Source organism: Pangasianodon hypophthalmus, chromosome 24 (genome assembly GCF_027358585.1).
Source record: "Pangasianodon hypophthalmus isolate fPanHyp1 chromosome 24, fPanHyp1.pri, whole genome shotgun sequence".
Taxonomy (NCBI): Eukaryota; Metazoa; Chordata; class Actinopteri; order Siluriformes; family Pangasiidae; genus Pangasianodon; species Pangasianodon hypophthalmus.
This window is the reverse complement of record NC_069733.1, coordinates 7810781-7826535: the sequence shown is the minus strand read 5'-3', so window position 1 is coordinate 7826535 and position 15755 is coordinate 7810781. Positions and strand designations below refer to the sequence as shown.

The following is a 15755-nucleotide window of genomic DNA, read 5'->3' as shown; positions in this document are numbered from 1 at the left end:
ACGTTTCTGCGTATTTTTTGAGGGATACGTGGTAGCAGCGTACCCCGACGTTAAGTCTGTTGAAACGTTAAAAATAAAATGGTATATGCTGCAGCAAGACAATAATCCAAAACATTAACAAGGGTAATCTGAAAAGTAATTTCTTATAATAACTCTCTTATGCTCCAAACCTGATGTGTGACTTGAAAAAGGCAGTTTATATCTTAGTTATGACAGAAATAGAAAGAAGACTGGCCAACAATTGTCAAGCAATATGACTGACCAAGGATATGAAGGAGACTGGAGACTCTGACCTAAGTGTGTACAAACCTTTGCATTCAACTGTAATTTATAATGAGGATAGTTCAAATATATATATATTTGTGTGTGTGTGTGTGTGTGTGTGTATGTATGTGTATGTGTATATATACATATATATATATCCTTGCATGCCAAACAAACAATGTTAACCGGAAACTAAAAGCACAAAGCGACTGAATTTTAGAAGTAAAGAATTGTGAGATGTTAGCTAATTGGATTTGTCACTTTAGCACATCATAACTAATTTGTGTAGAATTAAGAAAATCTCAGTTTAAACGTTGCCCTGAATGTCAAGCTTGCTGCTGTCGCTTAGACACTTACACAGATAATAAACTGTCTCTTGTCGCTTTGTCAGCTTTTAGAGTAATCACTGGGATAAGAATGGCATAAAAAGCCTTAAATCTAAAACCTAGTAACTAACAATGTAAGATATTTTAAAACTTAAGGCTTTTAATTTGAAAAATGTAATTTCAGACAAATTACTTTGTGCACACAGCTGTGTTTCTCTCCATAATGAGCATAATTTTATATTTAAAAAAAAAGAATGCTTTTGAAAGCTTTAATACAAACATTTGAACTTTGGAGAGATTTTTCTGTTAATCACCTCTTTCCTCGCACAAGTGCGCGCACACACACACACACACACACACACCGAGAGAAAATGCAGCGTTACCTCCAGGACCTCTGAAGCGCATGTGTCGTGGTGTAGAGGGCGACCTGCAGGGCGAGAGATCTCCAGCTTCACTGCCTTGTGGAGACTCAGGGATGAACTTATCCATTGAGGCTGATTCTAGGACAGCTGGTGGCAGAAGGAAACCCCTTTATACTTTCCCTCATAACAGCATGACACATACACACACACACGCACACGCACACGCACACACACTGTAAAGCAAGCCAATTATGTTGTGTAATAAAATTGTATAAATCTGTTGTTATTTTAACATGTACTTGGAGGGTGACATCTGACACATGACAGTTGCAGGGTTAATTGGAGGCAGAAAAGAAAACAAGGTGAAATGAAGATCACAGTTTAGAACTGCAATAACACTATTTTCGCAAAGATCTCACTCTAAAAATAGGAGCCTCATATGGCTCCTGTACTTTGTGCGACTATATGAAGTCCCTTGTTCTTCTGAGTTTGCTTCTGGACCATTTATACTTCACTGTGGCATCCTACTTTCCTGTGATTAAATAAAGCTTATAGAGTGGCATCTCACCAAAAATGGCAAAAAGCTAGACATCAACATGAAATCTCGAAAAAAAAAAAAAAAAAAAGAGAAACAACAGAAAAACAGAACCAGTTCTACTGAAGATTTACTCAACAGATTTACTGCTGACGTGTACCAAATTGGTTTATCAGTATCAGTATCTTTTTCCACACTTTGATAAGCACAAAACCAATTTCCCCACTTCTATTCCACAGGTAACAAAACACGCAATCAGAACACAGTTGAAAGGAAACTGCAGATGATTGGACAGTTGCTCTGCAGCTAAAAAAAAAACAAAAAAAACTCCATGAACCGGGAAATGAGGATGGTAGATCAGCAAGACATCCCGTGAATTCTCAGATGTTGTGCAAAAGCCATGCCTTAGTACTAATGGTGTGCAATAACAACCACCTCCCTGTCGCAGACAAGAAGAAACAAGAACTACAACAAAAACACAGGCCCATTATTAGCAATTTGCAAAGAAGAAATTGAAAGCTGTTAGCTTTGAGTTTGGGAACTCCACAGGAGACCGCATGAGGAGTCAGAATGGTCTCGTCTTTGCAGGCAAAACAAACTCGGAGAACAATTATCAGCGTCCTATCATAACATATCAGCATGCTGACAAAGCTGAGAACTAGAGGACATGACATTTCCATTTGTGTAATAAAGGACAAATGACTGATACGCCATACTGAACTTTTACAACCAGCAGGCAACAGAAAAGGCTGAATGTAGAGTACTTCGTTAACCAAACAGCTTAGGAAATTCTGTTTTGCATTAGGAAAGCAGAGTGCTTGCACATTACTCGCTCCTGTGGTTTACAAGGAGTTGTTGATATATATAAAGGAAAATGTTGTTTTTAGGATTTGGCCTTCAGACTGAGCACATTTATTTAGAAAAGCTATTAAAGATGCAGGATTCCGTATCACATGAAAGGAACCACGCTTAAGGGGAAAGAAATAAAAAAACATTAAATTAGCAGCTTTATCTTGGCATTACTTGTGGCTTTAAAAGTGCTTTGTTTTCTCTGAAGCAGTCAGATGTGAAGATGTTTAGGTCATACTTTAGCCAAGGGGACTCCATCACTTTTAAAAAATAAAGGTGCCAGAAAAAGTTCTTAGAAGAATCATTTTTGGTTCCCTAAAGGGCCATTTTTGGTTCTGTAAAGAACTTTCCAGTCCACGGTTCTTTACTCATTTAATGTTGTTGCAGCAATAAACATAATAATCATTTTTCCACTACTAGGGTGCTTCCAAATAATGGTAACATTTATGGTGGGAAATTTATAGGAAAATTTGGTGAGAATAGAATGAGTACTTTATAAAGAGGTGTGATTGGGGGATATCTAATAAATTTGATTCATCTCATTCCCCTTAAAGAAGCAAACATTTGCCAGAGGCATCATGGTATATGATTAGCTTCCTGTTATAGATTTCACATCGATCCATTAGCAGTAGAAATCTTCCTCTTCTTTTGGCTGCTCCCGTTAGGGGTCGCCACAGCGGATTATTGGTCCGCACGTATTTGATTTGGCACAGTTTTTACGCCGGATGCCCTTCCTGACGCAACCCTCCCCAATTTTTATCCGAGCTTGTGACCGGCACTGAGAGTGCACTGTTACACGCAACCCCAGTGGCCGGGAATTGAACCCAGGCCCAAGCAGTGAGAGCACTGTGTCCTAACCACTCTCCAGGGATCCGCATTAGCAGTAGAAATAACCACGCATAAATATGCATTTTCTATCTTTTTGTGTGCTTTTATGGATGTAAACCCTCTGAGACATAGAGTTTATACTGGCTAATACTTTGTTTATATTATAGCAATAAATCTGGTGAATCCGTTAGAGATTCGGATGATTCTAGTAAATATATGATTTAACTTGTTATACACTTGAGGCTATATTAAAATACAGACCTTCCATCACTTGACCATATCCTTCCCTCTGGACAAGCAACAAAGAAGCAATCTTACCCCTCCGAATGCTACGACGCAGTTTTCCAGAGAGTGCGTCGATGCGTGGTGTGTCTCCACTCTCATCACTGGCACCAGGACTCTGCTCAGGTGAAGGATCCTGAGGAGACTTGATGTTGGAGGAGTGAGGAGGCGAGGTGCAGGGGTTCGCTGAGGTGGGGCTGCTGGCAGCAGAGGAGGACAAAGGGTTGGACAGGTCCAGTGCAGCCACCCTGGAGCTGAGTGGAGAGTTGAGGGAGAGCTTACGGGCTCGCACAGGAGAGGATGTGTGTGAGGGGATGGAGAGGGGAGGAGGGGAGGAGAACTTCCTGCACAGGCGGGGAGATTTCTCGTTGGGATGCTCACTGCCCGTGCTGCTGGAGCGGTTGTTCTGGTTGGTGGCGAAGAAAAGCTCCAGGGACCTGAGTTTGGGAGAACATATGTGACAGTGTGAGGCAGAGAGTATGCTTCCTGCCAGATTTTCCAATAGGGGGAAACATTTATGTATCTTTGACGGGAGAACAGAGAGAACAAAGATGAAAGATGGACGAGGTACATTTGTGTGCAGGCACAATGTGAAAAAAAAACCCATAGGACTGGGTAAAATTAAATGAATAAGGATTATGGGGCTGAAAAACAAGAAGACTGTCTGGCAGACATGGATTAAACAAAGACACTTTCAGCAAAAAAATCATCATCGATTGTGTCATTTAGTGATTCAGCTTTGTTCAGAAAAATGGCCTTCTAGATCTCAGGGATTGCTAAGGAGTTTATTTGGGTTTATTTTATGAATGTAATTATAATGTAATTAAAAATGTAATTAAAACTCATTCAAACACACATGATTGGAATTACAGGCCATAAGATAGTAGTAAGAGCAGGCTACTGATTGGAGAGAAAATAAGTACAACTAACCAGTGGCCATATTTACAAAGATTTATCTAAGATTTATCTAAGAGATCTCCTAAGTGCCACCGAAAGTTCTCAGCCGAGAATTGCTCCTTAAAACCTATTCATGAAACTGTTAAGTTCATAAACTCATATACATAATCCCAATGCATGATGTCATAAAACGAAAAAGAAACTGTTGCTGATCTCATACATGACATCTCTTAATGGTCACATGACATATTTCTGGTATAAGTCAGTACAATTACAGTTCCTAGAAAACGTATTTGACGTCAGCATTTAGATGTTTGTTTTTCATGAGAAAAATGGGTTTTAGTATTAACCCAATCACACGTTCATGTTCATTTTACTATTTTTTATTATTGTAATATGACAGTGTGCTATGAGTTTTCATTTATTTATGAGTTTACCATGTAAACCATTCAGCCACTCAGCCAATCAGCCAGCCAGCTGATATTTGGTTATGAACAATACTATCATCAGTAGCAATGGCTGGTTTAATAATAGCAGTCTTGAGACGGTATTTCTTGTTTCATGTAAAACATTGCTTGTGGATGATATTTGCGTTCATCTTCTGCCATTTCCATGTGGCCAAGAGAGTTGTGTAAGCTTTGATCTCCAGCAGCATCTATCTATCTATCTATCTATCTATCTATCTACGACTGGAATGAAAGCCTACAGAGAGAGAGAGAGAGAGAGAGATGCTATATGATATGTTACTTTGATTGGTCCATGGCTATCTTCCTCAGCTTCAAGCTGTAATCTGGACAGAAGGATGTGATGGACAAGCGATCAAATGAGGGATACTGGATCCTGTGTGACAGCACATCATGGAGGGCAATGACGGACATGAAACACAACAACAAAACACTGCACAAATGACAAAATGACAAATGACAAAATTATATCAAACAGTAATCTTTAAAAATATGCAATTAGCAATTTAGAATTGTAGCAATTACCAGAATTATTAATTCTTTATCAATTTTTGCAGTAGTGCAAAAGTCATAAACTAAGAAAGCGTTTATACTGCCTAATTCCTCATCTCTGTGATGACAATAAATTTGGTGAGACTGGTAGAGATTGTGATGATTTTAAGAAGTATATAATGTTCTGTGTGCAACGGCCTGTCAACTGATTCACATTTAGAAGCCACAAGTGGCTTATTTGTTCATATTTGTTATTGATAAAACAATTCAGTCAGTTCAGTCATGTGAAATAGCCTATTTATATTAAGTGAGGTTATATTAATAGTGAACATTCACAAAACTGGGTTGTATGAAATGGAACAACAAACAACAAAACACTGCACAAATGTCAGCTGACATCAGACAGGGATTTTCATGAACACGTTCTAGTTTTCCCAGTCATAAACTAGAAAATAGAGAACAGAGGCAGACAAAGCACTGGCGCCTTAAATCAGAATGGAAACTATATGATATACTAGAAAAAAGTTATAATCTATGATCTTTTTTTTTTTTTTTTTTTTGGTATAGTAAACTGACATATATATGACATATTTCCAAACAGAACAATATGTGCTACAATATTACACAGTATATAAAAACAGTAATTATTCACTGTTTTAATTAAATAAATAAAGTCTTAGATGACTTTAAAATAATAAAATTAACAAAATTGTTTTCAGCCTTCACTGGTTTATCAAACAATACTGACTTTATTGATAGCACTTTAATTTAATATTCGCTTAACTGACATTGGTTAGCTTGTATTAATTTATGTTTGTAAGTTTAGGAATATTTAGTAACATTTTGTAATTTCATGTTTAGTTTTGGATTGACTAAACATCAGTCAATGCAAGTGGATTTAATATTTCATTAATATTTTAATACATTTGTTAAGTTGCTTTGTAACTTACAATTTATCCATTCTGAAGTTCACGGTTTGTTTTTGTTAATTAATGCAGTTAATTAAGGGAACCATAATGCAAAGCATTACCACTTTTTTCCTTCGTGTGTTTGTTACTAAAAACTGGCCTACAGTGTTTAAAATCCTATAGCATATATTCATACTACAGTTAGCTCCGGACCACTAATTTGATTGGACAAGCAGTGTTCCACGAGAGCTGATATACAGATGAGGTCAAAAGTTTACATCCCCCTTTCAGAATCTGCAAAATGTTAATTATTTTACCAAAATAAGAGGGATCATACAAAATGCATGTTATTGTTTATTTAGTGCTGAGCTGAATAAGATATTTCACATAAAAGATGTTTACATATAGTCCACAGGAGAAAATAATACTTGAATTTATAAAAATGACCCCGTTCAAAAGTTTACATCCCCTTGATTCTTAATACTGTGTTGTTTCCTGAATGATCCACAGCTGTGTTTTTTTGCTTCCTGATAGTTGTTCCTGAGTCCCTTGTTTGTCCTGAACAGTTAAACTGCCTGCTGTTCTTCAGAAAAATCCTTCAGGTCCCACAAATTCTTTGGTTTTCCAGCATTTTTTGTGCATTTGAACCCTTTCCAACAATGACTATATGATTTTGAGATCCATCTTTTCACACTGAGGACAACTGAGGGACTCATATGCAACTATTACAGAAGGTTCAAACGCTCACTGATGCTCCAGAAGGAGAAAACATGCATTAAGAGCCGGGGGGTGAAAACTTTTAAACAGAATGGAGATGTGTACATTTTTCTTATTTTGCCTAAATATCATATTTTTTCATTTAGTACTGCCCTTCAGAGGCTACAGAAGATAGTTACATGTTTCCCAGAAGACAAAATAAGTTAAATTTACCCTGATCTTCAAATTCAAAAAGTTTTCACCCCCCCAGCTCTTAATGCATGGTTTTTCCTTGACCTCAACTGTAACAGCATTGGTACATTTCACTGTGTGTATCACTCCGCTTGTCTGTGTTCACCACATATAATTCCGATTGTAGCAATAGATTGTAACATTGAAACCGTTACTACACTTACTACGGGCTGGCAGTCAGTCTGTACGCTGCATGGCAACACGCAATTCTCTGTCCAGCTGTGACTTCTTTGGAAAGTATTTTTGTGCCTATAGCCGAATCACAGCCACGCTGATATTCAGTACAACAGCACTCTTACTCGTGAAATATTACTTAATTATATGATACACCAGTTATACCAGTGTAGCATTTCAGATTTTTTCCATCACAATATACATTCAATCCATAACTGAATTGAATCCTCAGTAAATTCTACTTCCTGCTGCTAATTAAAAGCTCAACAACCTCTTCCCTCTACACCAGTAAAAAAAAAAAAAAGTAAAAGTAAGCAGTCTGGATCTTCTGCCTACACAAACCAGGCTGCTGTCAGTCTAAATCACCTGACTGGAATGGAAGTGAAGGGCTTCTTATAGATGTCAGCCAGCTTGTCCATGACCACAGCAGCAGAGGTAAAGATGCGGTACGTGTGCAGGAAGGTGTTAAGGAAGTCGATAGAAAGGAAGCGCAGGTCTGTCAGCCTCTCCAGCAGCCGCTCCACGCTGGCGTAGCGGATCTGGGGAACCTTGCAGGAGTTGAGCGTCTTGCTGAAGCAAATGTCAACATCGTCTTTATGGAGACGTGCATCAGATCTGATGAGGAGCATACAGCAAAGCAGCCTCATGAGCCAAAGCCAGCGTATACTCAGAGATGCAGTGAAATGGAGAAAATGTGGTGTTGGACTTACATGTAAAAACAGCTAATGAATTTTATGGGGGAAAAAACATTTTCACCAAGGACCAACATTCAAAAAACACACACAGTGATAATGATCAGCTGAAAGTAAATACACAGAAACACCACAAAGGCAGGGGCAGGACAAGTGCCTAAAAGCAGGCAGCACACACGAATACACAAATACACACACACACATACACACACAGACAAATCGCATGTACAAGAGTGAAAACACACATCGTGCCTTACTTTATCATGTGCGGCACAGTGACTTTGGAGTTCTCTTCAAACACACTGGTCATCAGTCCATTACAGCGGATGTTATCAATACACTGCATATCACACAAGAGGAACAAGAAAGAAAATTTATACTTTGTACTACACTGGGCTAAAGTCATTAAACAAAGTGACACTGTAAAATAACTTAGTGTTGAATTAAATTTACACAGGGGCAGAGAACATACTGAGCCACTGAAACCCTGTGAGCTTCTCCAATAAAGTCATCTCTCTGTGGTATATGTGAAATTTACACAAAGCCTTTAAGTTTTATAAGAGGATTACTTCTGTCTGTGATGCGTTGAAGTTTGGCCGACATTACTGCCTTTCTAAGGATAAAGGCAGGATCTCGTAGTTTTTGCCATGTCATTATAATTATAAAACCTTACTATTAGCCCTCAAACAACTCTATATTTAACAATCTACGGACAAGTGACAAATAAAAAGAACGAGACAGTGGATCTGTTATGCAGCTCTGCTGCTGCATTTTGCTGGCATGGTTTTTCTGCACTTGTCCCTTTAAAGGGAAGTGTCCCTGCAAATCAAGTCAAAGCTCTTCTGACTGATCAGCTTTATCCTATGATGAAACATGTCTATCCTGATGGGAGTGGTCTCCTCCAGGATGACTCCACCCTCATCATTAGGGCATGTGGGTTCACTGAATTTTTTGATGGGGATGAAACTTATGTGCATCATATGCTATAGTCTTTCAGTCACCAGATACACATCTGTATCTGGTGAACACATATGAGTTTACATCACGTAGAAAAAACTGCAAGGTTCATTCTAAGAGCAGTTGCTGCCTTCTGCCTTATTAGGACAGATGATAATACATTTGCATGAGTTGTACACAATCTCATTTTTACGGGCACTATTTAATGAGTTTCCTGCTCAAACTTACTAATGGAACTCAGCAGTGCTAAATAAGGATTAAATAAGAGTTATAGCTGAAGTGATGCATAACCCTTTGATAAGTTATTCGTAAGTGCTGATTAGGTAAAGAGCAAATATGTTACGTATACCTATACATACGTGTACAGACGTATTTACCTGGCTGATGTCGCTTGTCCAGGCTGCTTTCTCTTGGCGTGATGGAGCCAGAAGCACCACTGTAAATGCAGGAGCGTCTGCAGGCTCCACCACAATCTTAAAGTCCAGATGGCCAAACACTTGCCCTGAGGTCTTAGCTGAGAGTCAAACACACACCAGCTCACATATGGACATCCAGAATTCATTCAATGCCACACTGGCAATTCTATTATCGTTCAGCACTGCTGCATTTTATAGGATCAATTGTGTAAATTTTGTATTTCAAGAATGTTTCATGCAGATATAATTACATTATATTAATGAACATTTAAAGCTTCGATACCAATATAAGCAATATAAGTCATTGTAAAGCTTATACATTACTCAGGCATCTAGATTATTTTGGTTACTTTGAATCTCCAAATGAGCCACCAGCGTATCTTTGCCCACCTACTGGACAAATAATGGAATCCACCTAATGAACCCTATGAGATTATTCTTATTAACTATGACAGGAACATCACTGGATGGTCATAAAGCATTCAAATGGGCATTCCAGCCCGACCTTCAGAGGAGCTAATGGATCTGTATGATGATAGCATTGATCCATGTGACATTTACAAGAGCTAGTTTAAGCTCCATCTTTTGACCAGCTTTTGGCAGTTAATTAACCTGTGACAAAATATGGAATGCATTAGCAGCTTTGTGTCATCAAGCCATGTGGGTCTGAGGAGGAGAGTTAATGATCCAAGAGGAGGACTCACAGTCTTCATCATTGGCGTCAGGTTCCTCGATGAGGGTGCACTCAATCAGGGACAGTACGCCACCTTGCTGCAATGATTACAGCATGTCATTAGATATGAATATTACTGGCATCATTGTGCATGCATGCATATGTCAGTGGAATTGGATCAGTAAAAAATAGTAGGAGGAATAATAATATTATCCTTTTTTACCAGACATTTTTAAACCTTCCATGCTTATTTTTCTCTGTATTTTTTAAGATTATTTCAAGAATTTAAGAGGTTTTTTTATTAAGAATTTCATGATCAAAACACAAAGCATGAAATGCATTAGGACATCCTTAATAGTGTGGAAATGTGAAGAAATTGCAAAAGATTCTGAAGCTTGTGGCCAGAAAAGTGTGCAGTAAATATCAAACAATACTTGAACCGCAAGTGGAAAGTCTAATGATAAGAATAATATTCCATTGACAAAAGACTTTTCCAGGTCTGGAAATGAGTATTTCTATTTATTTTCAGACAAAAAAACAAAACAAAAAAAAAAAAACAACAGAAAAACAGGGGGAAAAAAACTTGTTTCAACTGAGCTTCCACCATTGTTATAGCATAAACAGAATATGCCAGAGTATAATTACAAAAAACAAAGATTTAAAAATAGATATTAGATATAATGATAGATAAAAAAGTATATTAAAAAAAAAACAAGACAAGAAAAAAAATCACATGACTGAAGGGTGATTTTAAAAAAATATATTTAGAATTCATAGGATCAAGACAATAACAAACCAATAGTAATAATTTTTTAATAATGCATGACAATTAAAAAATGAGAGTATTTTAAGAATGTGTCATTAGAATTTGCCCAAATTTAGTCCTGAATATATGTTTCTATTTCCCAGATTCTGTGTTGTGTTATAATGGCCATGTGATTTAATTTGTAAGTGTTATATTATTTAAATAAGTCACACTCTGCCAAGCCTAAAAATGTCGTGTAAAAAGAAAAACAGTCACATCCGACTGTGTAACCACCATTTTTTTTTTTTTTCAGAATGTAAAACAGGGAAACTCATAAAAGTACAATTATAGAAAATAACAACCTCTTGTGTGCTATCACTGTTTCAGAGGTCAGCAGGGCTTATCATTTTAAATGTTCCAACAATTTAAAATGAGCTCTGCGCCACAAAAACTCACATTTTTCTCCACTCTAACTGCCGTTTCTTTTGCCTCCAGTCATCATCATAACATCTCAGAATTCACAAAGCTGAAACAGCAGATTTGCCAGTTGTGGTGTTATTTAAATTTTGAAATTTTAAATGGCTGTGCGCACAAGTTTGTTCACTGAAGACAGATGAAGACAGTGTTGGAAACAGGGCTGGAAAAAAAACACATGTATGGAGAGGCTTGTCATGTGTGTTTTACAGCCCTGACATGAGAATCAGATTAGTCAAGTCTGCTGCTACATTTTAGACTGACATGTTAAATGCAAAGGTAAGGTTCATAATCATAACTGACCTTTCATTCACATAAATCTAAAAGGACAGGCAGAGAGTTTTCACATGTCCAGCTGGACAGCTGTTTAAGTTTACATAAATGTTGATGGCTGTATATGAAAGAGAGATGTGTGTGTGTGTGTTTGACTCACTTTGAGCAGGTGCAGCTTGCCTCCTGAGCTACGGGTACAGATGAGGAAATGCTTGGTGAACAGGAAGCACTGCCTGTCTCCTTCTTTCTTCAGGGAGAGAGATCCCAGTCGCACCTTGCTGAGCTTCCCCCTCTCCACCGAGGGTAGCTGGATCAAAGAGCCTGAGACACAAAATGAGAGAGAGTCAGAGAGCATGAGATAGTAAAGAAAAGAAAAATGCATGCTCTGTTTGCTTTTCCAAACACAAAGCTCAGAAACACCCACTATTTGAACTCTGCATTTGCATGTAAGCCCTATAAAGGACAAATCGTTTCACTAGAAAGTTTTTATTTTCATAACCAGGGTACGATGTACTCAAAAAACAGGGGGGGCAACCGAGCCATTTACATCAATCTTTCCAATTTGAAGCACTCTGGGTCAACACAGCATCCAGTAATTATAAGTAATAGTGTTATACCGACTTGTCTCGCTTTCTTTTCAGGGTTTTTTTGTGCGACGAAATATTCAGAATACTTTGTCACATCTGTTTCACCTTAACGTCCCATAGCTAGCAAAAGTTAATGTTTGGTAGTAACTGAACGTCTCCTTGGCGGCTAAAATGGTTGACAATGACAGCTCCAAACTATGGAACTGGATTAATCTTGTCATTCAAAGTGCAAGTTTCTGTCATCAAATTGTCATATACATACATATACACATACTGATCCATTCCACTCAGGAGGATATGTAACATCTGCTTGAATTACTGGTAGCTAGAAAAAAATGCTAAAAATGAATGAATAAAGGGGAGGGGGTATTAAAAGCAGAGACAGAGAAATCCTGTCCCTCCCCCTGGAATTCACACTGAGCTCATAACACTTAACAGTACACATAACACTTAATAGTGAAAAGATGATGATAGCATTTTCCACTATATACAGTAGTTCTGAAAACTACAGGTCTTCCTGAACTGAAAAATGTTTCTCTTCTGGATCTGGATGTATTTCAATCAGATGTAACACTGAAGGATTTTAAAGTCTGGTTACTCCCAAAAGTCAAAAGGAAGAAAATTGTATTTAAATATTCCCTCCTGACTACACTGAACGGTGCCTGTCACAAATCCCACTCAGTGCACAGCACGTCTCCCAGCATGGCAATCACGATATGTGTCTTTATATTTGTGTGTGCTGTTGTTTTGGCTTCGATCACGTCTCCACCCCGTCCTGTCATTGGTTTATTTCCCAAATGTGTGTCCCTGTTCTTAGTTTTGTCCTTGATTAAACTGGCGATTTATACCCATCTGTTGCTTTGTCTACTTGCTTATATGTGTTTCTACATCTGTCTCTTCCTGTTCCTGATTTCCGATTTTCTGACTCTTGATGGATTCTCTATTATGGATTTTCAGTTTTAAATGTTGAATGCTGGTGTTCTGAACCCTTCCATGAAACTTGATAACAATTTCTGGATTACCCTTAATAAAGAGCATTCTTTTAACATTAAAGAGTATACACACTCACATCCTGCCCGTGACCACATGTTACAGCACCAATGCACTGATCGTTAAAACCAACGTCTTTTTATTGATTTAATATGTAATAAAGAAAATCTAAAAGTAATTTTAAAAAACATGAATATGACTATGTCTATCTTTATACACACCTAGAGCTGCTTTGTAGACACTATTTTTTAAACCAACTCCTCCTTTGCATAGAGCCTAGACAAGGCTAGAAAGTTAATAAAATCATTTCTACATAATATATTTATGCTTCCTTAAAGAAGATTTGTTAAAGTATGTTACAGGCAGAAAAACTCCTGTTCAAAACCCGGCTGTCTCCCTGAAGTGAGCCACAGTGACTTCTGATGAGTTTTCCCAGACAGCCACACAGTTATATCCTCTAGTTTGTGCCACACTACTCAGTGCATAGAATTTAGTTTGGGATACTGCCCTGAATTCTGTGTGTGTACCATCAGTTTAAAAGATCTGGTGTTGAAGGACACAGCAGAACTCACAAAAAAAAGAGGAGAAAAAAAAATCTTCAGTGAGTAGCTCAAAATAGCTTTTTCCAGCAGAGATGGCAAAATTCCCAAATCTTACATCCTGAGGATTTGGGTAATTGTATTTCACTAGTATAACCTTAAGGGGATTGTAAGTGTATCCAAGTATAACTGAAAATCAATACTCTTAATTACAATTCTATGAAAAAGCTCATACTGTTTACTCCTTACACTTCCATGTAGTCCTTCCAAGCACTCATTTCAATCCCAGTTTGTATGGATACCACAACCATTCATCTTTGCTCACTTTACACAAGTGAATATATATTTGGATTTCATAAAAGTGAAGGTGTAAGAAGAGATGACATAAAGCTAACCTTCACAACTTTTCATATAGAGTCTAAATCAGAAAGTTCCAACTGTTTTAGCAAAGTGAACTGGACCACAGGGCTTCTTTGATGGATGTGTGTGTGGGCAGTGAAGAGGATGAAGCAGGCATCTGTGTTACAGCGAGGCATTTACAGGACATTTTAAATAAAAAGAAATAAGGTTCTTTGTTGGTCCTTGCGATCTGTCAGTATTTTAAGCTTGTTTGAATCTGACATGCGGTGGAGTAGAGCTGTATTTGTATGTGTGTGTGCGCTTTGAATTTTCTGTCACTTTTTCACTGAGCAACTGCCAGTAGCTAGAAAAATGGAAAGGAAGGTAACAGATCAATGATGCTTTTGCAAGGGCTCTGCCATCTAAAGCCTTTTCCTCTTAAATGAGAAGAAAGATAAAATGAGCTCACCAATTCTGAAATGTTTTCCATGCTCATAGCATGCACTGAACATTAACCAAGCACCTGCTGGGTTCAAAGTCTGACTTATAATCACTAACATGTCTGCGCTGATCGTGATTATGTGCTTTAGTATGATTTGTGGGTGGAGATGATCCTAATGGTGATGGACCATGACCATATGTTTGTGAGAGAGCCAGGAAGTGCATATTTGGAAATATGAAGATGCACAAGCTGGTGTGTCCTGAAAAGCCCCTTCTGTGACAAGCCTCTTTTATAAAATTATCCAACCCTATATTTCAAAATACTGCATCCACCTTCAAGAAATGCTGCAAAATATCAAGCAATGTTCTCTTCTGGGCATAGAGCATTCGAGGTCATAGAGCATTCAAGCTACTATTAAAAACTGTACCAGTGCTGAAGCCTAAGATTGGGACCAATGTTCAAAAATTCTTTAGGCTACTAATTTAGGCTACACTAATTTGTGAAAGCTAGCTACATGATATTCATTGCTTACAAAGTCACTAAAATGACTGAATGATGAGAAGAGTTGTCTTTTAATGCTTAACCATTAATTATTAGCTTATGGATATAATGTAGACAATTGAAAGTGGTTCTGTTTTGTTTCACACTGCTTCACGTTATGACTTTCGACTAGTGCCACAGACTCTGAAATAGAGATGTGTACATGACAGGGTTTTTTTAATCTCACAGAAAGTTTGACCGATACACACCTCTAAACACATCTGTGTCACATCTGTTTTGACACATCTGAGACACATCTGTCTTGAACTTGAAGTGGGGAAAATAAACCCATACATTTCTGTCCATTTGTCTTTAAAAGTTTTATTTCTGTCATTATTTTTATATATATGATAGCACATTTCTCACTCTCATCTGCGCTGCAAAACATGGTGGGATGCAAGGCATTAATCATCTTTACTATCTCATGGTAAAAACGCTTTCTTATCCTGACCACTGAGAGTGAATGCAATTCCAATATTTATCTTGTTCAATCTTTCTTTTAACAGAAAACAATTATATGTCTTAAAATGGTTAAATCTCAAAAACACCCCTTAGGAAATATGGAGAAGCTGTAACTGGATATCCTCTGTGGAAGTGGAGCTACATTTATTATAACTGACACTGTAGTGTATCATTTTTTCTTCACATAAGTATATTCACTATATGAAACATGCTTAGTTCACTCTCAGTGGGCCTCATTTATCAAGCTGGACACAAACAGATTTATTTGGAAATTTTTCAAAGGAGCATTTTACACAA

General features: G+C 37.6%; 1 protein-coding gene across 2 annotated transcripts in view; it reads right to left on the bottom strand.

Annotated features, from left to right (window-relative positions):
- The window catches only part of rasgrf2b (Ras protein-specific guanine nucleotide-releasing factor 2b), a 74591-nt gene that overhangs the window by 18151 nt on the left and 40685 nt on the right, over positions 1 to 15755 (bottom strand). The window contains exons 10-17 of one of the 2 annotated variants that reach the window (XM_026931560.3): positions 11720 to 11880; positions 10099 to 10165; positions 9356 to 9492; positions 8279 to 8361; positions 7696 to 7944; positions 5091 to 5183; positions 3483 to 3883; positions 974 to 1099 (exon numbers count right to left, since the gene is read on the bottom strand). In XM_026931560.3, coding sequence (XP_026787361.1) covers positions 974 to 1099; positions 3483 to 3883; positions 5091 to 5183; positions 7696 to 7944; positions 8279 to 8361; positions 9356 to 9492; positions 10099 to 10165; positions 11720 to 11880 — 1317 coding nt within the window. The remainder of the gene's footprint in view (positions 1 to 973; positions 1100 to 3482; positions 3884 to 5090; positions 5184 to 7695; positions 7945 to 8278; positions 8362 to 9355; positions 9493 to 10098; positions 10166 to 11719; positions 11881 to 15755) is intronic. The other variant, XM_026931561.3, reaches the window with a different exon arrangement.